A 27,845-nucleotide genomic window follows, 5' to 3' on the forward strand; every position below is an offset into this window, starting at 1 on the left:
GCCTTTCCTTCATGTGATCCCACAGTGTAAAGCCCACATCGGAAAACAATCAAGACTAAAGTTCCTTCTCTCCCGAGATGCTGCCTGACCTGCTGAGTCACTCCAGCATTTTGTGAATAAAAACCTTCGATTTGTACCAGCATCTGCAGTTATCTTCTTATAAGACTAAAGTTGCTTGGTTTAGGTCATAGATCGGTAAATCAAGGCAAGGGACCATCTTAGGGGTTGATGGGAATATGAGTGGCAATTAGTCAGGAGTGGGGTAGTTTGCTTGGAGGAGTGGGGGGATGTGATTGAATATTGAGCGAGGCCAAGGGTTATATTGGAATGCAAACTGCAACCAGTTTTTGATATATACGATTAATTAGACAAATTCCCTACTGCATGGTGTAGAACAATGGCTGCTTGCTTAATTGGCACATTCAAGATTCTGTGCATGATCAGGGCAATACACTCCAATGACGGAAATGCACCCAGTATCCTTAAAGGGGAAATGTACTATAATTACATAAAAATAACACCACATTCATCTCTAAGTTAATTAAAAGAACCTTTCTAATCCGTGTTATATTAACTTCTTCGCAAAGTCTCTCAGATAAGGAGGTGAATGCTTGCGTAATGGATGGCCCAAATGACTTCCAGATGGGAGAGATTAACTGTTGCATCAACTGAGGTTGAATAAAATTTCTTTGTCAGTCTTGAAATTATACATTCAGTGACAATGGATGGTGTCTTGATTGCTTTGAAGAATAGCAAGTCCACGCCGACCATCAATCACCTATTCATAATAGTTCTATGTCAACCAACTTTCTCGTCCACTCCTTACACATTAGGAGCAACTTACAAAGGCCAATAACCGACAAACCTGTACATTTTGGGGATGTGGGAGGAAACAGGAGCACCCAGAGGTAATCCATGCTGTCATAGGCAGAACACGTAAACTACGACAGACGGCACCCAAGGACAAAATTGAACCTGGGTCACAGGCGTTGTGAGGCAGCAGCTCTACCAGCTGGGCCACTGTATATTTCAAAAGATCTTTAGTCATGTGTTTCTTTCTCCAAGTTATGAGTATATATTTTCACAAAGATGTTTTCAAGGTTTATTACACTCATGTGAATGTCAATCATCTACCTTCTGGTCCTTTATTGGCAAAGCAAACACAATTGTTAACTCATGGTCTTTGAGTAACTCTTAAAGATCTGTACCGAATCTGGCAGATCTTCAGTCATGGTTGCTTGGTAACCATACCTCCTCACTTAACAACACTTATGTGACCATGAATCCTTGAAGGCAATACCTGCAATGTGTTTCATTCGCAACTGTGTGATGACAACCTGGTTATCTTGTAACAGAAAATCTAAGGCGGTGCAAACACAAATTCATCATGAACTCTACACAAACCTTGCAGAGTATTTGGTTCTTCAATTGAATTTCAATTTTTATGACTGAGTTGTTGCTGCAAATGGGGATGAAACAGCATTTTGGTTTGTGTAGCTTTGATTTTGATTCATGTCATTGTTTTGAGCACTGCATTCATGCTGACATAATCTATGTGCCGTTCTGTGAATATGAATAGAGAGGGGGTCAGTTGTAGGTGATGCATATGTAATCTTCAGAATGTGAAGATCTGACACTGTGTCAAAACTCAGAGGTATCACAGTCACCTGAGATTTCACAGAAGGTTGCAAACAGAAGTATTGCACTTGAAAGTTATTTGCAAGAAAAACGCTCCCAGAATTGACAAATGTGTAGTATTATAAAAAGAACTACTCTGGCATTTGCTCACTGAGTCAGTCAGGAGATGTTGAACATCAGGTTTGTAGGTTAATTGGCTGGGTAAATGTAAAAATTGTCCCTAGTGGGTGTAGGATAGTGTTAATGTACGGGGATCGCTGGGCGGCACGGACTTGGTGGGCCGAAAAGGCCTGTTTCCGGCTGTATATATATGATATGATATGATGATATTGTTGAATGTACGTTTACTTATCCTATACTATCAGAATATTAGGTCGTCAGAAAAGAGAAGAGACACTTTCAGTCTAAACTGCAGGATGCAGCTGTGGCAGGGCTTCCTACAACACAAAACCAAGTGGTGGCTCGAGTCAGAGTGAGGTACCTCTCCCAGCCGAGCTAAATACTTTCTACATTTGCTTCAAAAGGGGGAGATATCAATCTATCTTTTCAGGCATCCGTAGGTCCCAACAGCACTGCGATCTCAGTCATAGAGGCCGACGTCAGAATATCCGTCATGAGGGTGAAAAGCATCGAGACCCAATGCTGTACTTGCCCACAATCTTAAAACCTGCATGGACCAATTGGCTAGAGTTTTTGTGGGCATCTTCAACCTCCCATTAATGAGATCTGAGGTACCCCCCTGCTTTAAAAGGACATCAATAACAGCAGTGCCTAAGAGGAGTAAGGTGATATGCCTCAATGACTACCAACCAGTGGCACTATTGTTCATAGTGATGTCGTTCTTTGAGATAGGCACAAAAATAGGTCAGACATCATCTCTGGAGAAAAGGAATAGGTGACATTTGGGGTCGAGACCCTTCTTCATTCTGAAACAACACCTATCCCTTTTCTCCAGATATGTTGTCTGACCTGATGTGTTACTCGAGTTTTGTGTGTCTATCTCTGGTTTAAACCAGCATCTGCAATTCCTTCCTACATATTTAATACTTTGAGATGTTGGGTATGATACTAATCAACTCCTGCCTTAGGAAGGAACCATTACAATTTGTCTACCACCACACCATATCAGGCATGCAATCTCACTGATTCTTCATAGACCACTTGACAATAAGAGCATATACATGAGTCAAGTCAAGTCAAGTCAATTTTATTTGTATAGCACATTTAAAAACAACCCACGTTGACCAAAGTGCTGCACATCTGATTAGGAAAAAAAAGAAACATACAGTGGCAGGCAGCCAAACATAACGGCGCGGCCATCTTGAACAACGTTCCCTCCTCACCGCCCTCCCTCCCTCCCACAGCACGGGGCTCCCTCCCTCCCTTGCTCCCGTGCCACGGGAAGAACGGAGCGCCGCGCCGATCCCTCGCTCCGCTCCGCGCCGCGCACCTGCTGACGGCAGCGTGGAAGAGATGGACGAGGACAGTGCAGTCCTTCCCCCCGTTGAACCCCACGCAGAGCTCGGGGAGGCTGTACTTCGGGCAGTTGTTCGTGGACTCAGCTCAGCGTTCAACATCATCATGCCCTCCAAGCACAATCAAACTCAGAGAAGTGGGTCTCTGCTCATCCTCATTGACAGACCACAATCAGTACAAATTGGCAAAAACACTTCCTCCTCGATGACCATCATCAGGGGAGTACCTCAAGGCTGTGTGTTCACGTTCCTGAGTGTGTTACATCTTTAAAGATCTCTCCTGGGTCCAGCACATAGATGCAAGCACAAAGAAAGCTCATCAATGCCTCTACTTGCTCAGAAGATTGAGGTTCTGTACGGTGACAAATACTCAAGTGTGTTTCTAAAGGTGTGTGGTAGAGAGCATACCAACTGGCAGCAATGAGGCCTGGATCAGCAATGCAAAACCCCGAGAATGAGGCTACGGAGAGTGATGGACATTGCCTGGTCCATCACAGGTACTGATCGCCCCACATTCAAAGGGATCTATAGGAGGCGCTGCCTCAAAACGGCAGCCAATATCAAAGATTCACACCACCCTGGCCATGCTATCATTTCACTATTCCCATTAGGAAGAAGGCGCAGGAGCCTGAAAACCAAGGTCCAAGAAGAGTTTCTTCCCAGCAATCATCAGGCTCTTGAACAGTGAACGACACTAACCACTACCTCAACAGGCCAAGGGAGAAGACCATGTCTACTGTTGATCTTCCAGCTCGGAAACTGCATTGTGACTCTGGGTAGACACGTTCTGCCAGCTTCTGCAGGCGGATCAAGATGACCCGAGCAACGACCTTACCGACGATGTTGAGCAGGGAGATGCCTCTGTAGTTGTTGCAGTCGCTTCTCTCGCCCTTGTTCTTGTAGAGGGTAATGATCGTGGCATCCCTCATGTCCTGCGGTACAGCTCCTTCTTGCCAGCACTGGCAGAGGACTTCATGCAAAGGAAGCAGTAAGGTAGTCTTGTAGTGTGAGATCAGGTCAGGGGGAATCCTCGCTGCCTGGGGCCTTGCCTGAGGCCAGGCTGTCAATGGCCTTGCTGAACTCTTCTACCGTTGGCTCTCCATCTAGCTCATCGATGGTTGGCAGGCACTTGATGGCATCAAGGGCTGAGGGGGACACAGTGTTCTCTCTCTCGAGTCGAGGTCGGAGTAGTGTTCCACCCATCTCTCCATCTGCTGGCATTTGTCTGTGATTACTTCCCCAGTGGAGGATTTGAGGGGGGCTGTCTTGCTCTGGACTGGTCCTAGTGCCTTCATAATGCCATTGTTCATTCCCCAGATGTTCCCTGTTATGGCGGCCATCTGGATGTCCTCACTAAGCTGTGCCCAGTACTCATTAGCGCAACGCCTGGCAGTCTGCTGAGCCTTGCTCCTGGCAGCCCTGAGGATCTGCAGGTTCTTCTCGTTGGCTGACCGCTTGTACTCGGCTAGGGCGGCGCGCTTGGCTTCGATGACGGGAGTCACCACGGTCGACTTGGCCTCAAACCAGTCGTGTGTCTTTGAGATCTTCTTCCCAAAGCTAGCCAAGGCTGTGTGGTGCATGGTGTCCCGCAGAGTTTCCCACTTCTCTGTTGCAGAGTCTCCAGGACACGAGGTGCTAAGTTCTCTCTCAAAAGCCTCTGCAAACTGTTGCACACGGTCTGGATGGGGCATCTTGCTGACATCGATGCGGGGTTTCCCCTGCTTCTTGGTATGGTGGAACCTCTTTGGTTGCAGCCTGATCTTGCAACACACCAAGGAGTGGTCTGTGTGGCAGTCCGCACTGTGGTAGGAGCGTGTGTGGAGAACATTCTTGAGGGCGGCACGTCTCACCAGGATCAGATCCAGTTGATGCCAGTGCTTTGAGTGTGGGTGTCTCCAGGATACCTTGTGCTGGGGCTTTGTCTGGAAGTACGAGTTGGCAATGCACAGGTCATGGTAAGTGCACAGCTCGAGCAGTCGCTGTCCGTTCTCATTCATTTTGCCCACACCAAACTGCCCAAGGCAGGAAGACCATGATTCGTGGTCTGCGCCCACTCTGGCATTGATGTCGCCCAAGAGAACAAGTTCTTCCTTGCTGGGCATGCTGCTGAAGATGGATGCGAGGTTCTCGTCATAGCAACATCCTTATAAATCTTCTCTGTACTCTTCAAAGGCTAAAGGGCCTGTCCCACATTAGGCGATTTTAAGGTGACTGCTGGCGACTGTCAAAGTCGTAGCAGATCGCCGATCTTTTCTTTTACCCGACGACAATGACCACGACAATGCCGAGTCAGGTCGAGATTACAGCGTCGTTGGAAACATGGCAAAATTCCCACTCTGTCAGTGCTTCTCCGGCGTCCTAATTTTTGCTGAAATCATTGACAAGTCGGTAAGTACTTGAGAGTTTTGAACTATAACATCTTGTATGGGTTACTTAAAAAACAAGCTTCACTGTAACAAGGCATAAACTGGATTTACTTCCAGTTTACTAATAGCTGTATTAAAAACATTAATTTTAAAAGTGGTTAAGTGGATTTTTGTGAAAAGTGTGTGGGCATTCTTTGAAAATGTAAGGGAGATGCATATCTGGTTTCTGGGTTGCATATCTGGGTTTGGAGCCCACTTTAAATGTAATGGCTGATGGCCATAAACATCGCGAAAATTCCCACGCTTACCTGACCATCAAACTGTCGCTTCCAATCTACCTGTCAAATGTCCTGACGGTAGATAAATTGGTTAAACACAAGCATTTTATTGTATTTTGAAATGACTTTACTTATTTTAATATTATGTGCTTCTAATGCATCTAAGAGAACCTATCAAACCTGGGGATAGCATGCGACAGCGCCCACAATAAGCAGCGATACCTGCCGACAAGCCAGCTGTCGCCGAGAAATTTCAAACCGGATGATTTCTCAGCGACGCGCTGAGATCCACTACGTTTCTTGGAAGACTCCTCACGATCATGCCCACGACACCCGGCGAACTGTCGGCGACAGCCTAGTCACCGGTAGTCGCCTTAAAATCGCCTAAAGTGGGACAGGCCCTTCACAACACCATTCCTACAGCAGGGTGACCAAAGCTGAACACAATACTCCAAACGTGGCCTCAGCAACGTCTTGTACAACTGTAACATAACTTCCCAACTTCTATACTTAATGCCCTGGCTGATGATGACCAATGTGCCAAATGCCTTCATGACCACTTAAGGAACTATGTACCTGCACTCCTAAATCCCTCTGCACTACAACACTCCCCAGAGCATTGACATTCACTGTAAAAGTCCTGCCCTGGTTTGACTTCCCAAAATGCAACATCTCGCACTTATCTGCATTAAAGTCGATTAGCCATTCCTCAGCTCACTTGCCCAATTGATGAAGATCGTGCTGAAATTTTTGATAACCATCTTCTGTATCTAAGATAGCACCCACTTTAGTGTCATTTGCAAACCTACTACTTATACCTTCTACATTCTAATCCAAATCGTTGATATAAACCACAAACAGCAATGGGCCCACACAGATCATCAATCACCCGTTTACACTAGTTCTATGTTATCCCACTTTCTTATCCACTCCCTACACACTATGGGCAATGTGTAGAGGGCATTTAACTTAAAAACCTGCATGTCTTTGGGAAGTAGGAGGAAACCGGAGCGCCCAGAGGAGGCCCATGCTGTCACATGTAGAACTGCAAACTCCATACAGAGCTCCGAGTGGTCTGAGGTCAGGACCAAACCCAGGTCTCTGGCACTGAAGGCAGAGGCTCTACCAGCTGGGCTACTGTATTTGAGTTGATTTTTAAAGAAGTAGACAACATGATGGATTATCAGATGATCTTTAATGGTTAATGTGAAAATAGCCAAAATCATTTGGGAAAGTGATAAAGGAGAAACTAAATTGAACAAAGTTGATTAATATGCAGGAAACAAGGAATCGAAGTAAACACGAGAACAAATTTTGCAGTTGGCCATGGTGTGCTTCAAGATCTGTAAGGTTTTAATTTGCAATTTGAGAGGGAGAAGGTTAAATCAGAAGTGTCAGTGTTGCAGTTGAACAAAGGGGACGATGAAGGCATGAGACAGGAGCTGGCCAAGGTTGACTGGAAAGGGATCCTAGCAAGAATGATGGTGGAACAGCAATGGCAGCAATTTCTGGGCATAATCCGGAAGATGCAGGATCATTTCATTCCAAAGCGGAAGAAAGATTCTAAGGGGAATAGGAGGCAACCGTGGTTGACAAGGGAAGTTAGGGATGGAATAAAACTAAAAGAAAAGATGTATAACACAGCAAAGAGTAGCAGGAAGCCAGCGGATTGGGAAACTTTCAAAGGACAACAGAAGGTAACAAAACGGGCAATATGGGCTGAAAAGGAATACAAGGGAAAGCTGCCCAAGAATATAAAGAAGGACAGTAAAAGCTTCTTTAGATATGTTACGAGAAAAAGAGTAGCAAAGTCAAATGTGGGTCCCTTGTAGGCAGACACGGGTGAAATTATTATAGGTAACAAGGAAATGGCAGAAGAGTTTAACAGGTACTTTGGATCTGTCTTCACTAAGGAAGACACAAACAATCTCCCAGATGTACTGGAGGACAGAGGATTTAGGGGGATAGAGGAACTGAAAGAAATTTGCATTAGGCGAAAAATAGTATTGGGTAGACTGATGGGACTGAAGGTTGATAAATCCCCTGGGCCTGATGGTCTGCATCCCAGGGTTCTCAGGGAGGTGGCTCTAGAAATAGTGGACGCATTGGTGATCATTTTCCAATGTTCAGGATCAGTTCCTGTGGATTGGAGGATAGCTAATGGTATCCCACTTTTCAAGAAAGGAGGGAGAGAGAAAATGGGGAATTATAGACCAGTTAGTCTGACATCGGTGGTGGGGAAGATGCTGGAGTCAATTATTAAAGAGGTAATAACGGCGCATTTGGATAGCAGTAAAAGGATAAGTCCAAGTCAGCATGGATTTATGAAAGGGAAATCATGCTTGACTAATCTTCTGGAATTTTTTGAGGATGTGACAAGTAAAATGGATGAAGCGGAGCCAGTGGATGTTGTGTATCTAGACTTTCAGAAAGCCTTTGATAAGGTCCCATACGGGAGATTGGTGAGCAAAATTAGAGCACATGGTATTGGGGGCAGGGTGTTGACATGGATAGAGAATTGGTTGGCAGACAGGAAGCACAGAGTACGAGTAAACGGGTCCTTTTCAGAATTGTCAGGCAGTGGCGAGTGGAGTGCCGCAAGGCTCGGTGTTGGGGCCGCAACTTTTTACCATATATATTAATGATTTAGATGAAGGAATTAGAAGTAACACTAGCAAGTTTGCAGATGACACAAAGCTGGGTGGCAGTGTGAACTGCGAAGAGGATGTTAGGAGGTTGCAGGGTGACTTGGACAGGTGAGTGAGTGGGCAGATGCATGGCAGATGCCGTATAATGTAGATAAATGTGATGTTATCCACTTTGGCGGCAAAAACAAGGAGGCAGATTATTATCTCAATGGTGTCAGGTTAGGTAAGTGGGAAGTGCAGCGAGACCTGGGTGTCCTTGTACACCAGTCACTGAAAGTTGGCGTGCAGGTACAGCAGGCAGTGAAGAAAGCTCATAACGAGAGGATTTCAGTATAGGAGTAAAGAGGTTCTTCTCTGATGAGACTGCACCTGGAGTATTGTGTGCAGTTTTGGTCTCCTAATTTGAGGAAGGACATCCTTGTAATTGAGGCAGTGCAGCGTAGGTTCACAAGATTGATCCCTGGGATGGCGGGACTGACATATGAGGAAAGGTTGAAAAGACTAGGCTTGTATTCACTGGAGTTTAGAAGGATGAGAGGGGATCTTATGGAGACATATAAAATTATAAAAGGACTGGACAAGCTAGATGCAGGAAGAATGTTCCCAATGTTGGTGGCCACAGTCTTAGAATAAAGGGGAGGCCATTTAAAACTGAGGTGAGAAGGAATTTTTTCACCCGGTGAGTTGTGAATTTGTGGAATTCCCTGCCACAGAGGGCAGTGGAGGCCAAATCACTGGATGAATTTAAGAGAGAGTTAGATAGAGCTCCAGGGGCTAGTGGAATCAAAGGATATGGGGAGAAGGCAGGCACGGGTTACTGATTGTGGATGATCAGCCATGATCAAAATGAATGGCGGTGCTGGCTCGAAGGGCCGAATGGCCTCCTCCTGCACCTATTTTCTATGTTTCTATGTTTCTAAGAGGTGGTGTTTGGCCCCATTTTTAGTACTGGAAAACAGGAACTGGGCAGTGATAACAGTCTCATTATTTCCTAACAATGAATTGGATGGTAACAGATAGGCGAATACATTCTCATATGTATGGCAACTACTGTTTTAGTTTTAAATTTAGCAAAATATCCTCCAATAGCATATTCACTTTATTTCCACATCACAAATCAATGCGGTATCTGGATTGAAAATGGAAATAGCGATCACAAAGGCTGAACTTTATGGTGGTACTTCAGTAAAAGACCAGTGATTCCTTGACATTCTGGAGTTTAACCCATTACTGTTAATCTCCAGCAACCTGCAGCAATCATCATCATAAAGCCAAGGGGCAGAGCACATTAACAATGTAAACAACATGCAAGTTAACAAAATGGATGTCTTGAAGTTTAATTTCCCAAATGTCCCTTTAAAACTATTATTAAACCACTACTGTTAAAATTAAGACTGGGGAACACCAGAGATCAAAGCTTCACAGAATTGATCCAATAAATGGAAAGAATATTGTTAGACACCCATCATTAATAGGGATTATACAAATGCTTGTTTACAGGATCCGTGTGGACAGCTTAAAACATATTTTTATTTTCTTGTACTCAATGTCTCCTGGCAGCCCCGAGTACATTGCCACATCAAGAAAAACAATTCAGCTTCAGAAATGAAAAATATTTTTTTTTAAAACAAAATGAAAATGCTTACAAGAATAGTAGAAATCTCTAAAACAGATTGGAAGAGGCACAAAATCAAATGCTTCAGATGAGCTGTCACAAAATATTATTGACCAACTTCATCAGCGCTAACTACCTGATACTTACTCTCACCAATCTATCATTAGCAATCTCTGATTTACAGCTCGAGTATATTTTCGAATGAAACATATCACTAATGAAACAGGGAGACACCTTGAACTTAAGGGGTAATTTTCCCATCTCATTTTGCTGAACTACTTCTACGGCCACATATATCAAAATACCAGGACTATGCTTCCCTTGGTTGATCTGATGAACAGAAAATTGTGGGTAGCATTGTAATTATTTCCTGATGGGCTCAGCCAGTGGGCGATATCTGGCAGAATGAACACTTGAAGGTAAATAACATTTAAATATGCTACTAAATGAGAGAAAAATACACAAACTAATAACAATCTCAGGGGTGTCAAGAAAATCAAACCAACAGCATCCAACAGAATTGCCAATGAATGCTCAATGTACATCAGGGCATCTGGGGTAATGAAATGGCAACTTGTTTACTGGGCACCGCATTTATTTATCTGAATCCACAACTCGTACAAACCAGCTCCCAGGCAGAGTGGGCGTAATAGCATTGTGAATCTGAATACAAAACCTACAGTGTCTACAGTAAATAATAAACATCGCAGTTCCACTATGTAACCTTGGAAAATAAAATTTGTCATGCACAAACCCATGAAAAATCATCCAAACACATCACGAAAGCTCTTATCCTGGACTATACTTTCACTCCTGACTCAATGTTCAAAGCATTAATCTTAACATGGAGCAGTTTTGCAGATACATTTTGTTTTTTCTTGGCTTTCACTCGCTCTCACACACACACACACACACACACACGTTTCAATAATTTTATGAGTTGAATGTTTAACATGTTCCTTCTCGACTTTTCCATTGGCATACCTTTTCTAATTTCCTGATAGTCTAACCCATGTCCATTAAATGGCTGAGTTTATTCTTCATAGTTTTTAATCAAACCATGTCCATATTTTTAATTAATGTAACAAAGCAATTGCATGATGTAACAGGAACTGCCTTGTGGTTCAAAGTAATTACAAATCAGACAGCAGAATGTGATTATGTTGCAATAAACTGAATCCAATGAAAATTGAAACAATAGACTTGGTAATTAGAAATTACGAATGATTACAGGCATTTATATCTAACAACTAAACAACAATCTATAGCAACCAACTTGTTCAGCAGTGTTATATTAAATAGCAACAAGTCTCAAGGAATACAAATAGTCCATGTTTTTTTTTCTGGCTTGACTCTGAAATTGCAAAACTGATTGGTGTCAATGATGACTTACCAAACTGACAATACTTGGCAACTCTACACATGTTAAATCAATAGAGGGATAACTTTCAGTCAAATTCATCTCAGCATTGATCCACACAAGATTTGTAACTCACACAGCAATATATAAAATGCTCGTTCAAATTATAGCTAATCTGCTAGATTGCTAATGAATTTCTTGCTAAATTAACTATATTTTCCTGCGCACATATTTTTTAAACTAAAAAACAACCGTAGAAAATCATTTTTATTTATTGTTATTTGATGCAACCATAAAGAAAGCCCATTAACACCTCTACTTCCTTAGAAGATTTAGGAAATTCCAGTTGTCGACAAATACTCTCTTGAACATCTACAGGTGTACGAAAGAGAACATATTGACTGGCCATAGACACAAAATGCTGGAGTGACTCAGCGGGTCAGGCAGCATCTCAGGAGAGAAGGAAGGGTGGCAGGGTGGGAGTCTGTGGGTTTGTAATAGACGTCAATCGATTGTCCATTTCCTGTGATGGAGATTGTGAGATCAAGAAAGGGGAGGGAGGTGTCAGAGATGGTCCAAGTAAATTTGAGTGCAGGATGGAAATTGGTGGTGAAGTTGATGAAGTCCCTGAGTTCTGCATGGATGCAGGAGGCAGCACCGAAGCAGTCGTCAATGCAACCGAGATAGAGTTTGGGGATAGGGCCAGTATACTCCTAGAACAGGGATTGCTCAACGTACACCACAAAGAGGCAGGCATAGCTGGGGCCCATGTGGGTGCCCATCGCTATGCCTTGGACTTGGAGTGAGTGGGAGGAGTCGACGGAGGAGTTGCTAAGGGTGAGGACCAGCTCCACTAGGCGGAGTAGAGTGTTAATGGAGGGAAATTGGATGGTTCTGCGGTTGAGGAAGAAACAGAGGGCTTTCAGGCTTTCCTGGTGGGGGATGGAGGTGTAGAGTGACTGAATGTCCATAGTAAAGATGAGGGAGCGGGGGCTTGGAAAGCAAAGTAATTGAGAGACGAAGGGCATGCGAGGTATCTTGGACATAGGTCAGGAGAGATTGGAGCGGGAGGATAGGATGGAGTCGAGGTACGTGGAAATCATTTCCGTGGGACAGGAGTAGGCAGAAACAATGGGTGTGCCAGGGCAATTGTGTTTATGGATTTTGGGAAGGATAAAACCAGGCTGAACGGGGCTGGGAAACGATAAGGTTGGAGGCTGTGGAAAGCAGACAGCCAGAAGTGATGAAATCAGAAATGGTGTGTGAGATTAAGGCCTGGTGCCCGAATGTGAGATCATAATATATGGAATTAGGATAGACTGTTAATGCAAGGGCACGGGCTATGTATTAAGAGTGACATGCTGAAATGCAAGATTGGGAAACATGGTGATTAAGATGGGGCAGCAACAGGGCGGCACGGTGGCGCAGCGGTAGAGTTGCTGCCTTACAGCGAATGCAGCGCCGGAGACAGGTTCGATCCTGACTAAGGGCGCCGTCTGTACGGAGTTTCTACGCTCTCCCCGTGACCTGTGTGGGTTTTCTCCGAGATCTTCGGTTTCCTCCCACACTCCAAAGACGTACAGGTATGTAGGTTAATTGACTGGGTAAATGTAAAAATTGTCCCTAGTGTGTGTAGGATAGTGTTAATGTGCGGGGATCGCTGGGCGGCGCGGACTAGGTGGGCCGAAGGGCCTGTTTCCGCGCTGTATCTCTAAATCTAAAAAAAATGAGGAATTAGAAATGACAGCAATGAGGTGGAGGCTTGATCCAGGGAATTGGGAGTCTAAGAGATGTAATGATTTGAGAGTGGGATTGAGCTAGCAGAGAAGTAAGGATCCAAGCATTGGAAGAAGAAGGGTCGCGACCCGAAACGTCACCCATTCCTTCTCTCCCGAGATGCTGCCTGACCTGCTGAGTTACTCCAGCATTTTGTGAATAAATCAAGCATTGGAAGAAGCAGTCTTACAGGAAATTGAGTGAGAAGTTGATCAGTGGGTAGAGGAAATGTGGTGATTAAAGGTGGATGTGGTATTGGGCATTGGACAAAAAAATGATTGGAGGAGACATTGGCACAAGGGATTGTGAAGACAGATGGAAGAGACATAGGATTGAAAGACAGAAACAAAGGGAGGGAGTGCAAATTTACCTCTTAGGTCACACATCTAAATGTTTTTTTTGTTGAGCATTGCAATGAAAACTTTGAACTGGGTGTCTGAAACAGGCTTTAGATTTCTAATTTAACACAAACATGAGCTAATCCCATTGCTTTTCTTTTTCCTTTTTCTAACATGACGATGGCTTTCAAGTGGAATACAGCATGTGCGTTCTAACCCTTATTCGAGCTACTTAAATATCACCCTGTAAATTCAAACTAATTCATTCATACATCTGAATTCTCCTACAATACAATTATCCTTTCAACATTTTGTTCCATAATGAAAGACTACTGTAATCCTATAGCATAACAAATTTGATTGAAATTTCCATTTTATTTATTGCAAATGTAAGCACAAAGGCAAAGAAAAACAAAGGTCTTTCAGTCTGTGAGGCCCAATATTTCCTTAGACAGCATATAACTAGCCTTCTAATTCAAATTATTTGATCTCTGGGGAAATGTTATGTATTAAAATTGTGGAGCTCAAAAGCTAATCAAGTTTATTTCTCAACTTTTGATCTGTCCAGTCCAATATTTCTATATTTTTAATCTTGTGCAACACTTGCTTTCACAATTAGCGGGAAACTACAAAACCATAATTATGTGTCACAGAACTACACATTACCTTTAACAAACAGCAAAGAAAACACTTGTGTTAGAACCATTCTGTGCCTTGACACAAAAATTAGATAATAAAAATGATTACTGAAATCTGTTCACAAACCCCTGGGGAACAGAGTTGTCTTTTTCAGCTATTGAAAGAGTAGGGAGCTAATTCAATTGAACAACATTTAAGAAAAAGCAATTTCCTGTACCATTTTGCACTGGTTTGAGACTCTTTTCTGGCATAAACCACCATTACAACAAAATCCCAACTTTATAGTCAATTTCTTTTACAGTTTCTACAGCTTGAAACGCAGTGGATGCATTAATGAACAGCAAATATTAGGTGCCAGATGTTAGAATTGTGACTATTGGAAATAAATTCTCAAGCATAATTCATCAACATCAGCCCTAATACACCATCCATCATGTTTGTTATGAAATAGAATGTATTTTTAATGAGGCTCTCACATTAACATCATGCCTGCCATTTAAAGATGAGAAGTAGAAGGAATGTTACTTATATGACATTATACTTGCCGCACTGACACCATTCATGATTCATGAACGAACATATTATTCTGTTATAATTATCTACATGCCTTAAGGGTTATGTGCAAATTATTTCATTAAATTGATTCAGTTCTCCAAGAGCTCCTCAATTTCTTATGGATTTCAATCCTGATTCATCCCAAAAGTAGTCAGAAACAAAATTTTGTGCAACTGAGCTAAGTGTTCACTGTTAATGACTAACAGCATTGTCTTCATTAAGCTACTCACTGCCTCTTAATAAGTCACCAAATTTCTGCTGCAGAAAATAGGTGAAATATTTCAGTCCCACCTGGTAAGAGAACAACAGATCTTCCCAGATATATTGGAGACACTACTGATTCTGCTATTGGTTGGTTTTCAGACTAGAGGAAAATGAATAGAGGCATTCACTCAGGATTGGTGTTGGGGCCATTCCATTGTTTGATTTGTATTAAATGTGGAGGATGTGCTCTCGGCGGATATAATAATAATAATAATAATAATAATAATGCATTACATTTATATAGCGCTTTTCAAACACTCAAAGACGCTTTACAGAGATTTCTAGAACATAGAGAATTGAATAAATAGATAAATAAGTAAACGAACAGAAAAAGGAGACAGAAGGTGAGGTGACCTTCAGTGGTTGAAGGCAGTGCTGAACAGGTGAGACTTCAGTGATGTTTTGAATGTGGTGAGTGAGGAGGAGTCTCTGACGGTTTGGGGTAGTGAGTTCCAGAGGGTGGGAGCAGCGATGGAGAAAGCCCAGTCCCCCCAGGGTCTGAGTTTGGTCTGGATGGGGGGGGGGCAGGAGATTGGCAGCAGCAGAGCGGAGGGTGCAGGTGGGAGTGTGCCTGTGGAGGAGGTCAGTCAGGTAGGATGGGGCCAGGTGATGGAGGGCTTTGTCCTCCAGGTTATGGAGGTCATGAGGAGGATTTTGTACTGGATTCTCTGGGGAATGGGGAGCCAGTGGAGTTTGTAAAGGACGGGGGTGATATGGAACTTGTCGCAGGCTACCTTAAGACCTGGAGACTAAAACTGAATTGGGCAAAAACCACCACAACGGCCTTTCACCTGAACAACAAAGAAGTTCAACGCCAGCTAACCGTCACCCTCAATGGGTCACCCCCTACTCTACAACCCATTTCCTACATACCTCGGGGTGAAACTAGATCAGCAGCTGACCTACAAGCAACACCTTGAAGCTCTCTGTGCTGAAGTTTCGGCTCGGAACAACCTTCTGCGTTGCTTGGCTAGATCGTCATGGGGCGCTAGGACTTCCACTCTTCGAACCAGTGCTCTTGCACTCGTGTACAGCGCCGCTGAATACGCCGCCCCAGCATGGTGCCGCAGCACTCATACTAGCAAGCTAGACGCCACCCTCAATGACACCATGCGGATCATCACTGGCTGCCTACGGCCTACTCCAACGGATCTCCTGCCGGTGCTCGCAGGTATCACACCCGCCAAGCTTCGCAGAGAGTTCTTCACTCATAGGCTGGTGTGCAAGGCCCCATCGGACGCCAAACATCCTTTGCACCACCTCGCCGAGGATTCACAGCAACTGGAACCTCAATGCCTGTCATCTCGTCACCTTTTCTCCCGCTCCGGTTTCAACATACTAGGAGCATGGAGAACCAGCTGGGAACAGACATCGCGACTTTCTCAGTTCACTGTCGCACCGAACACCAGAGCCCGACCCAGTTCGGACATGCCCCGCAAAGAGTGGGTCACCCTGAACTGACTCTGCACAGGGGTCGGCCGGTTCAATGCCAACATACATCGTTGGGGGTGGCGTTCATCAGCAGCTGGGTGTGTGAAGCGGACTGGCAAACAGCGCAGCAGGTCCTCCGCCTCCCTGGTGGAGGGGTAGACCTCACGGCCCTCGACAACAGCACATTGCACTGGCTACAGCGCCTGGAGGGCGTCACATAATTTCTGCTGCCTCAAACGCAAGAAAAAGAAGAGGATTTGTATTAATGACCTAGTCTGGGAGATACAAGATTAAATGGCACAAAACATGGCTGTATTGTGAACTACAGAGGGGAAAGCAATAGATTGCAGCAAGATCCAGACAGGATGGTGGTATGGGCAGACACATGGCAAATGGAATTTAATGCAGAGAGAAGTGAATTGCTGCACATTATTTGGAAAAATGAGGAGAGAGTTTTTGGAATAAAGGAAACTGTTCCAAAATTGATGCAGGAGCTGGGCGTAACTACACAGAAATTATTGAAGTTGGCAAGGCAGGTGGAGAATGTGGTTAGTTAGCCATAAACAATGAAGGAATTTATCAGTAGTGGTTTAGAGGTAAAAACAGAGAAATCATGCTGGACCTTTATAAAACATCAGTCCAGTGTGTTCATATCAATTCATCACAATATTGAAAGGATACGAGAACTTTAGAGAGAGCCCGGAAAAGATTTACAAGAATGTTTCCTGGGATGAACAACTAAATGCCAAGAATAAATTAGAGGTTCTGAAACTGTGCATTATAAAGAGAAATCTGAGGGGATAGGTGGATGTAAAATAATGAGGTGTCTGCAGAAAGTGGATATTGGAAAGCTGGTCCCTTTGGTGGAAGGACTGCAGGACATAATCTATGCTTGGTCTCGTTGATGCCGTCCATACTGACCATCTCCCCTTTACACTCTCAGTTCTGACCCAAAGCATTTTTCTGTTCCTCTGCCTCCACAGATTTTGCCTGACCCATGGAGTCCCACCAGAAACGTGTTGTTTTCTTTTTAGTTTTGGTTCTCTGATTTCTGGTTTCGATTTAACAGCTTAGAGACAGAGCTATTATTCTTTTTTTTTTGCAGGGTAATGCTGTGATGTTGTGAATGTGGTTAATCCAAAGGTGGTCGGAGAACGTTCTATGATGAATGGACAGGAGGCAGAAGAGGTGGGGGGAGTTGGTGTGTAGGTGGCGGGATCACACCAGTGAGGACCACACATGTGAGACAACCTAAAACCCGGACAAATAACTAAAGATCATTTCTGGGTCTAGCATCCATTTAAATACACAGACTTTCATTCACCCACTGCCATCCCAAGCTTCTCCAGGAAGAGCATAATGGGTGCACTGACTGCACCTCTGAGTTTCAACCCCAAGATAATGACTAAACAACCATAGAACAGTGCAGCACGGGAACAACCCCTTCAGCCCACAGTACCTGTGCTAAACATGATTCCAAGTTAAACTAACCTCTTCTCCCTACACTTGATCCAAATCCCTCCATTTCTTGCATATCCATGTGCCTATCCAAAAGCCTCTTAAATGCCACTTTTGTATCTGTCTTCATCAATTCCCTTGACAGTGGTTTCAGGCAGCCACCACTCTCTATGTAAAAAAAACATGCCTCGCACATCTTCTTGAAACTTTGCCTCTCTCACCATAAAGCTATGCCCTCTGATCTTTGACTTTTCAATAGACAATAGACAGTAGGTGCAGGAGTAGGCCATTCGGCCCTTTGAGCCAGCACCGCCATTCAATGTGATCATGGCTGATCATTCTCAATCAGTACCCCGTTCCTGCCTTCTCCCCATACCCCTTGACTCCACTATCCTTAAGAGCTCTATCTAGCTCTCTCTTGAATGCATTCAGAGAATTGGCCTCCACTGCCTTCTGAGGCAGAGAATTCCACAGATTCACAACTCTCTGACTCCGTTTTAAATGGGTTACCCCTTATTCTTAAACTGTGGCTCCTGGTTCTGGACTCCCCCAACATTGCGAACATGTTTCCTGCCTCCAACGTGTCCAACCCCTTAATAATCTTAATAATTTTCCATCCAAGGAAAAACTATTCTGACCGTCTACATAATGTGCGCTTCCTATAATTTTATATACCGCTCTCAGGTCTCCCCTCAGCCTCTAATGCTCCAGAGCAAACAATCCAAGATTGTCCAACCTCTCCTATAGCTAATACCCTCTAATCCAGGCAGCATTCTGGCAAAACTCTTCTGCATCCTCTCCAAACCCTCCACATCCTCCCTGTCATGGGACAATCAGAACTGCACACCAAATGCGGCCTAACCAAAGTCCCTTGACCAATGGATCCGTGAAGTATTCATTTATTTAGACCATAAAGATTTTACATTTGAATTCTGGGGTCATATTAAACATTTATTGTGCATTAGCAGACAGTGTGACTGACACACATGCATAAGCGATTGACATTACCAAGGTAAATTTAGAACTCTCTCTCACTGCCAAATGGAAGCAGCACTTGACAAGAACGTATATTAGAGATGCACAGCAACAACTCTGTAGGTTGAGATCACTGATGCTGCACCTGAAAAGCTTTACCTGAAAATTCCTAGAAAATATATTGGAAAGGAGCATATCCTTTTCAAAGAGCCAGTATAGGTAAAATGACTGAATGATCTCTGTGAAACTCATCTATAATCATTAAATGCCTTGGGCAATGCCAGAAACCCTGCCATAAGTACAAATGATTGAATTTAATTGATGACCATTGAAATTGTTCATTATTGTATCAAATAACTATGTATTGACTTTCTATGAAGTCCAAACCTTCAGTCAAAATTTTTACTGCAAGGTCTCATTAAATAGTTCACATTTTCTTTAAATTGTCCAAAGCGATGCTTCAAACACAGTCCGAATAAAGGTTATTCCATTAAATTTCTTGTTTGAGGTAATGAAGAGGCATGGAAATCTCATGGTTTGTGAATAAGGAAATATTCATTCACTAGTTCCGATCATCACATAATTCAATGTCTACATTTTATGATTACATTTCATGCTAGAGTTATTGAAGTGCCTCAGGTTTTTGGACAACAGAACTGTAAATATTGGCATAAATATCACAGACATATGGCAGTTGTGTTCATGACTGAATAGCACCACACATTGAACTCGGACCAAGAAGGGCAGTATATCAAATAGAGACCTCAGTTAATGGAGCCTAATCTTAAAGAAATGTAACTAAAAACAATCCCAACATTAAAATGGCTCTTGGTTAAACATAGATAACATTTTATTATTTAAATCTTAGAAATCAGGAAACATGCCAAACACTGAAAATATTTGTTGCAAAATTGGAAATTGTGTTTTTGTTGTACTAATCATACAACATATATCCACTAAAACAAAGAGTAGTTGTTCAAAAAGGTGCTAGAAACACAGTTAGAATAACTTCCACCCTGTGTGAAGTTTGAAAACTCACCATGATCATGTGGGTTGGCAGGAAAATTGAGCCTGACGTGTGAGTGGTAGAATCTGGGGAGAGTTCTCCTTCCCTAATTGTATAAAAATCCAAGCTATCAAAGCCCTCCATTTAATTTAAAAAAAAGGGAAGCACAGTGGTAGAGTTGCTGACGTACAGTGCCAGAGACCCAGGTTCAATCCTGACTACGGGTGTTGTTTGTATGGAGTTTGTATATTCTCCCTGTGATCGCGTGGGTTTCCTCCAGTGCTCCGGTACCTCCCACACTCCAATGACATACTGTTTTGTAGGTTAATTGGCTTAGGTAAAAATTGTAAATTGTGCCTAGTGTGTTGGATAGTGCTAGTGTATGGAGTGATCACTAATCGGAGCGGACTCAGTGGGCGGAAAGGCCTGTGCATCTCTAAAGGCTGCATCTCTAAAGTCTAAAATTGATATGGAAGTGGGGGAAAATGGATTATTATAGGTTCAAAGTAAATGGATGTTGATGGTCAGTGGTGGGCCGAAGGATGTGTTTCTATGCTATATGTCTCTATGATCAGCTGCCATATTTAGGAGGCTGAAAATGCACACTTAATACACAACAACGAAACTCTGCACATTGGAACAGCAATCCCAAGAAATAGATGGTTGCCCATAATCTCCAGGATCAAATCCCTCTGGATAGATCTAGCCACAGAAAATGTCATGCAATGCAATCTCCCTGGGGAAGAAGTTATCTTGCATGCTTTCAAGAAATATGACCTTGACTCAGGAAATGCTTTTAATGATCCATGACAACCTGAACATTGCTAAAGTCCTTTATGGGCACTTGAATGTACTGTTGAGAAGGCAGATCCAAGGCTGAATATGCACATTCTCCTCACTGAAATCATGGTGAATGAGACTCATTTCTGCATGAATGTATTGCTTGGATGATCCCCCTATTGCAGCAGTGTACAGCAAGTTGGAAGACACTGCAGAGATCTGCTGCAAACTGATTGGAAAGATTCTATGGTGAGGTCAATATGGCCATGACTTCAAGTGAGATAAGAAACTCGGGTGTGAGAGCACGACTGGGAGTCTTCCTGCAGTATAATGTATTTCTCTGCAATGACAGTATTGAAAAACCAGGAACCTGTAAATGCAATGTCCTTCATAGAGTCAGAATTCTAGGATGCGATATTTGTGAATACTCTGAGAAGGCCATGTTTTTGATTCAGACCTGAGGTTTCTAATCCACCTTGCCACACACTAAGGCCTCCAGTAATAGATTGCTGCCAGTGGTATCATCATTGAATGCACACTTCAGCAACTAATTGCTCAGTGTCGGTTTAAGATCACACCACAAGCATTGGGAGATTTGACTGAGCAACTTCAATTCTGACTTCAGATTGCTCAAATTGCGTGCCACGTAGGCAGGGTGTCCATTGGAATAGATAACGCAACAAAATGTTGCACAAAATTGTTGGTTTACTGCAACGGTTTCAAATGATGACTGTTATTGTAGTCCAAAGTTCCAGTTTACATTGGCAAAGGCTGAAGTGGCCATTGCACTCATCACAATGTCATTCCTTGTGCGTCTCTGCTGAAAAAGTGCCAATGTAAATAGTGCATAGCATACGCAGTCTAAATTCACGAATGGCTGCGATTTCACCCAGAAACTCACTCTTATGCAATATAACCAAAGTTAAATGACCATTGATTTAAAGCATGTTGGCACTAATCAATATATTTTTAGATCCTGTTAAGTGTACAAGGAAGGAAAATACACAAAGTCTTTAAGCAAATAAGATATTTTTCCTTGCTTTGCTGTCAACAGTTTTTCAAACTTAAACGGTAGTATTTGTATGAACAGAAAGATCTGCATGTTAAAATTCAGGGCATTATAATCTTGTCCCTGATAGCAGCTATATAAATGCACTGTACCTTCCCATGTCACTGCTTCATCTTTCACTTTACGTATATCTGTGGGTGCCTAAATGCGCCAAGAGATAGAGAAAGAAAATTAAATTTAAATTAAAACGAAACAATTTTATTGCTTGCATTTGCAATAATCCTTCCAGCCTGTTAAATTTCCTTCTGTTGTATTGGTTTTGCAGGCCACGGTAAACTGTATTAATAAACTGAAAAGCAGTCATCCAATAATCTCCATATGGTTTGGCTGACCAATACTAATTTATTGCAGCAACATTTGGACAACAGGAGAATAAATGGATAAGGGCATCCAAATTTAAGTGAGGTGCATGTTTTAAAATGCTCCTGCATAAAATTTGTGCTCATGAATTTACATCGACAGAATTCAGATCTATCCGTACATTTTAATGATGCGCAAATGTACGGATGCATCACCATGCTTTCTGGATACCATGGATTATTTTGCGATTGTTAAGTAATAGGACATTTTTGAAGCAGAGGGCAATAAAAATACCAAAATATTAGTACGCATTCATAATTTCCAGTAGATTAATCAAGTACTGCGGCACAGTGTTGCAGCTCACTGCTGCCAGAGACCCAAGTTCAATCTTGACTTCAGATGCTGTCTGTGTGGAATTTGCACGTTTGCCCTGTGACTGTGTGGGTTTCCTCGAGGTGCTCTGGTTTCCTCCCACATCCCCAAACCATGTGGGTTTGTATGTTAATTAGCCTCTGTAAATTGCCGCTAGTGTGCAGTGAATGGATGAGAAAGTGTGGTAACATCGAATTGGTGTGAAGATGGACACAGAAAGCTGGAGTAACAGCGGGACAGGCAACATCTCTGGAGAGAAGGAATGGATGAAGTTGTGTCGAGACCCTCCACCCGAAATGTCACCCATTCCTTTTCTCCAGAGATGCTGCCTTTCCCGCTGAGTTACTCCAGCTTTGTGTATCTATCTTCAGTTTAAATCAACATCTGCAGTTCCTTCCTCTACATAGAATTAGTGCGAATGGGTGACCAATGGTCAGCGTGGTCTCGGTGGGCTGATTGGCTTGTTTCCATGCTGTGTCTCTAAACTAAACACTAAACATTCAAATTCATAGGCACCAACATTGAGAGAAATAAATCATTCAGGAAGTAAATATGATATTCTTGCACTCTTTGATACAAGTTGTAACATTGCTTAATGAATGTAATTAAAACCATCCAGAAAAAAAGTGACCATATCTAACAGGTCAAGACCATGATTCTAACCTGACTTTTGGATTTAGGAATCCTCATCTCCGTCTCTGGTGTGAATTCTACTTCTTTTGTTAACCTGTTCAAATAAAAATGTCAAAATAATGGTAAAGAAGAAATATTTTTTGACTAAAAATGATCTAAGATTCCTGAAAAGATATACTTTCGTGTTGCAAAATATCATTTCATTTTTATTCAGTAAATCTGGCATAATTGTAACACAGTATTGATATGGAATGGGCTAAATAAAATACTTCACTTCAAGAATCAGTTTAGTTATGTCCAAGTTTGTCGAGTTTGGTAATTTCTATGAAAGAACCAGGGTAGTAACACAGCTGGAGCCGAGAGGCTTGTCGCGATGAATACTGAAACATATGAAACTGAATGTATAATGTTCCCTCTTGGGCTAAGGCAACTGGGCTGAGAGAAGCCATCAAATCTTCTGACTCAAGTTGATTTTTGATGATCTGAATGATATGTTTGTCAAAGTGGCTATCCTTTGGTCTATCAGGGATAACTCTGAGGATGGAGGACTGGGAATAACCATTCCCCCTCCTCATTTCCTATTATTTCCCAGCCCGGCTCCGATGGATTTGTACATACATAGGGAACAATCTCACTGAAAAAAAGACTCAGAAAAACCCTGGGTATCACAAAATGCTGGAGTAACTCAGCAGGTCAGGCAGCATGTAGGAGAAAGGGAATGGGTGAAGTTTCAGGTCAAGATCCTTCGGGTCGGGTCGAGAAGGGTCTCGAACGTCACCTGTTCCCTCTCTCCTAGATGCTGCCTGACCTGCTGAGTTACTCCAGCATTTTGTGATACCTTCGATTTGTACCAGCATCTGCAGTTATTTCCCTCAGAAAAACCCTTGTTTTCAAGAGTCTGAGTTTAATTGTAGTGGAAAGCAAAATAATAACATTAGGTCTCAAGTGAAACCAATTATTTCTTCACCGAGCCCACATTAATAAATAACATGGAAAGCACTGAAAAACATTGCAAACAATGTAACATCATAAATATATTTCATTCAAACGCACTTATTGGTTTATGATAGGTTATTGGAAACAACGTGACTTGAAAGTTGAATGTGTGTATGTATTATTTGTGCAAAGTTTTCAATATTTCAGTTAAATTCCATTCCCTGCTTTAAGGATAGTGTGAGGTATTTAAAAAAAAAATAGATTAAAGCTCCATCTTAAAACAAAACACAAAATATTTGGGATGATTTCTTAACATCTAAAAAACTCAATGGAAAAAAAAGTATCTGTCCGTGTCATCCAGAAAACTTGTAAAGTTCTTCAATTGAAAAAGTACAATTTCTTCCATCAATTTAACTCTTTAAATGAAGATGTTCACCTGCTTCTTTGCAAGATAGCCGTAACGCAGTGTGCATTTCTCAAAGGATTTTTTACCTTTTCTCTGATGTTTCTGGTTGCGAGGATCTATCTAGATGCTGGGGGCTGGAATTGAGAACCACGCTGGCATTCTGTGACACCTTCTCTGCAACATCCGGAACAACTGCACAGGAAAAAAAACTTATTCACAAAAGAGAAATTTCCTTTCCCTCACTATTTACAGCAACTTTCATATATTCCCCATTCTAGTCCAGGTTTTGCGAATGCACCCAACCATGCAATGCACAATTGTTAAAAGTCAATGTCAATAAAAATAGAGGATGAAAATTATCAGTAAAAACATATGGCGTCGTCATCCAGGAATTGCTACTGAATGGGCATTCGTCTGTATTTTGATCTTATTCCTTTTTTTTGGAGTTATGTGCTTTCCCAATTTGAGATTGGTATGCATGGATGCAACTTAATAAGTGCTAGTAATGTCAAACATAATTTTAGTTGGGTTGAACATGATTAACTCAAATGTCAAATGAGATCAAAATAAACCATGTCCTGGGAGATTAAAATAGCAAAGATTAAAAGGTGGGAAGAAAATTCTGTTTGGTTCAATGTCAGAACAGAGGCTTCATCTTTCCATTAAGAGCACTATGAACGAAGGGGAAGATGTAAAAAAAAATATTGTTTATGTTGAGGTTAAGCAAGACAATGGGAGAGCACTACAAATGGCTTTAGTCCCACAACAGGGGAGAGAAACTATTGAGCAAAGATGATCCACCTTCTCATTCTTCATTCACTCCAACTACAAAATGTGTGCGTGAGATTATCATGAGATATAGTTTGATGGTAATCTTAAACTCAAGTGTCCCTCGCAGTGGATGAGTGTAGTTTAGAGATACAGCATGGAAACAGGCCCTTCAGCCCATAAATCGATGTCAAGCATCGATCACCCATTCATATTAGTTATTTGTTATCCCACTTTCCAAATTTCCTCCAGACTAGGGGAAATTTATAGAGGCTAATTAACCTATTGACCCATGTGTCTGGGATGCGGGAGGAAACCCACAAGTTCATAGGGAGAACGTGTAAAGTCCATACAGACAGCACCCGAGGTCAGGATAGAACCAGGCTCTCTGGCACTGTGAGGTAGCAGCTGTACCGGGTTGAATTTCTGAAAGCAAACTTGTTTTGGAACAAGTGTTTTCCATTCCTTGTTTTTAATGGTCAGAGCTTGTTACCAAAATAAACATTTGGAAAATCAGATCTTTTGCTGTTCATAGCTTAAAATATATAGCCATTGCAGCAGTTTTAACTTTAAAACATATCTCCATGCAAGGCATAAAAGATGTTGAGGTAAAGGTGCATATGTTGAGAAGGTAGAGGTTTAAATTAGTGTTTCAAGATATTCCGTGGAAACCGGTCCTTTGAACCACCGAGTCCACGCCGACCAGTGATCACCGGAACACTAGTTTTAGAGACTAGCACTAGTTCTTTCTTACATACTACGGGACAATTTACAGAAGCCAGTTAACCTACAAACGCATGCCTTTGGAATGTGGGAGGAAACTGGAGCACCTGTAGAAAACCCACTCCGTCACAGGGAGAACGTACAAACACTGTACAGACAGCATCCATAGTTGGGATCGTATCCGAGTCTCTACCACTGTGCCGTTATTCAAGGAAGACTTTAATGGAGCAGAGTTCAGAGAGCTTCATGTTCTTTCTAGGTGGTTAAAGAAATATCACTAATAGCAGCCTAAGGGTGAACTCACACAGAAATAAGTCATTTGGTCAATATATCAACATTTTCAGTATAGTAACATAGTTTCAGGGAGGAAAAGAAATTGGAAAATCAAGACTTTCCAAGAAAAGGTTACCTGGCATCTTTTTTCTGTGAAATGAATTCTTTAAAATGTCTATGCCACTCGCAATTTCACCATAACGCTTGGCTTTAACATCATTGAACCATTCGCCTGTCATCACTTTCAATTTCTTTGCCTCAAAGTTTGAATTCTTCAATTTCCTGTGAAAGAATTTGAATGCAAAGAATTTAATTCTTCTGTTTCATTTCAACAGCATTTTACAGCAATAATTAAGATTCCAAATTTTTCTTGTAGGTTATGAGATTGAAACAAAATAAATCCATCTGTTAAATTGTTATTCCTAATGCAAGTCAATTACAAATAGGGTATCAGATAGGATATATCCACCTTTTCTGAAATATTCTTATCCCAATTCCATCAATTTATTTTACCCTCTGAGACACAGTTAAGTAAAAAGGTTTTCCCTGAAATGTGGGAGGGGGGAGGGAAGGGATGGGAGGGAAGGGATGGGAGGGAAGGGAGGGAAGGGAGGGGAGAGGGAAGGGGGGAGGGAAAGGGGGGGAGGGAAAGGGGGGAGGGAAAGGGGGGGAGGGAGGGAAAGGGGGGGAGGGAGGGAAAGGGGGGGAGGGAGGGAAAGGGGGGAGGGAGGGAAAGGGGGGGAGGGGAGGGGAGGGAGGGATGGGGAGGGAGGGATGGGGGGAGGGTGCTGCACCAATGCAGGAGTGGTTTGGGCCCAAGAGGTCCACTTGGTCTAGTAATAAACTAAATACCAAAACATCTCCTGCAGATGAAACTGAAATCATTTGGTACTCAGATCAGTTTTGCCATCCTCCTGAGATGCAACAATTAAAGCATTTTTGCTATTTTGATTTTGTGAATACAAAGAAAAGGCTGGATATCCCAAAAGAAAGATGGCAAATTGACAGTTACAGGCTTGAAAGGACAAGTGTGTAGCTGGAGGTTGCAAAGGGATTACAAATCTAAATAGAATGACCAAAAAAAATAATTATTTGGGAATACTATTTACTTTAATTTTTTCTGGAGAAGAGTGATTTTTTGGGATGTGCAGAATAATCTCCTCATTAATTTATAATTCACTGGTTCACACCTGAACCATGGGTGAGGCAAAGGGAACCAAAGCCCAACACTAACTCTTTCAAAGATAAGAGTAGAACAACACTGGGGCCCACAAATTATACGATTTCAAGTGTCTTGAAATAAAAAATTTGATTCAACATTATCAAAGAAAATATTAACAGTTGATAAGACGCTGTAAATGTAGTTTAATAAATACTAGCATGAGCAATACAGTTTAATGTAAGCCTAACCTTTATTTTAACAAGCCTTTGGCAATGCAGAATATTTATGGCTAACAATCAAAAATAATCTAAAAAATAGTTAAATATCTACAAATACCATTTGGGAACCTCATTCTTCAAACTTAATTGATATTTAACGAGCAGTCAATTTAATAACAGTTCCCATATATAAAACAGAACACATCCCCAATATTTGAAATTAAATTTGTCAAAATTTCTGGTGGGCATTGTTATTATCTGAAGCAGAACCTGATCATTTGCCCATCACACCATAGATATTGTAAGTGAGCAAACAAAATTAATAGAACCATACCACCACAATATTTGCCAGATGTTTAAAAAGAATCAGGAAAATAAATTGT

The 27,845-nt window shown here is 42.2% G+C and overlaps 1 protein-coding gene across 2 annotated transcripts in view; it reads right to left on the minus strand.

Moving 5' to 3' along the window:
* Positions 1 to 27,845, minus strand: part of LOC144594018 (synaptotagmin-like protein 2) — a 140,402-nt gene that overhangs the window by 73,521 nt on the left and 39,036 nt on the right. For both annotated transcript variants that reach the window (XM_078400180.1, XM_078400179.1), the window contains exons 2-5: positions 26,219 to 26,364; positions 24,405 to 24,510; positions 23,007 to 23,070; positions 21,764 to 21,812 (exon numbers count right to left, since the gene is read on the minus strand). In XM_078400180.1, the coding sequence (XP_078256306.1) occupies positions 21,764 to 21,812; positions 23,007 to 23,070; positions 24,405 to 24,510; positions 26,219 to 26,364 (365 nt within the window). The remainder of the gene's footprint in view (positions 1 to 21,763; positions 21,813 to 23,006; positions 23,071 to 24,404; positions 24,511 to 26,218; positions 26,365 to 27,845) is intronic.

This window comes from Rhinoraja longicauda, chromosome 5, assembly GCF_053455715.1.
Source record: "Rhinoraja longicauda isolate Sanriku21f chromosome 5, sRhiLon1.1, whole genome shotgun sequence".
In the NCBI taxonomy this organism is placed as follows: Eukaryota; Metazoa; Chordata; class Chondrichthyes; order Rajiformes; family Arhynchobatidae; genus Rhinoraja; species Rhinoraja longicauda.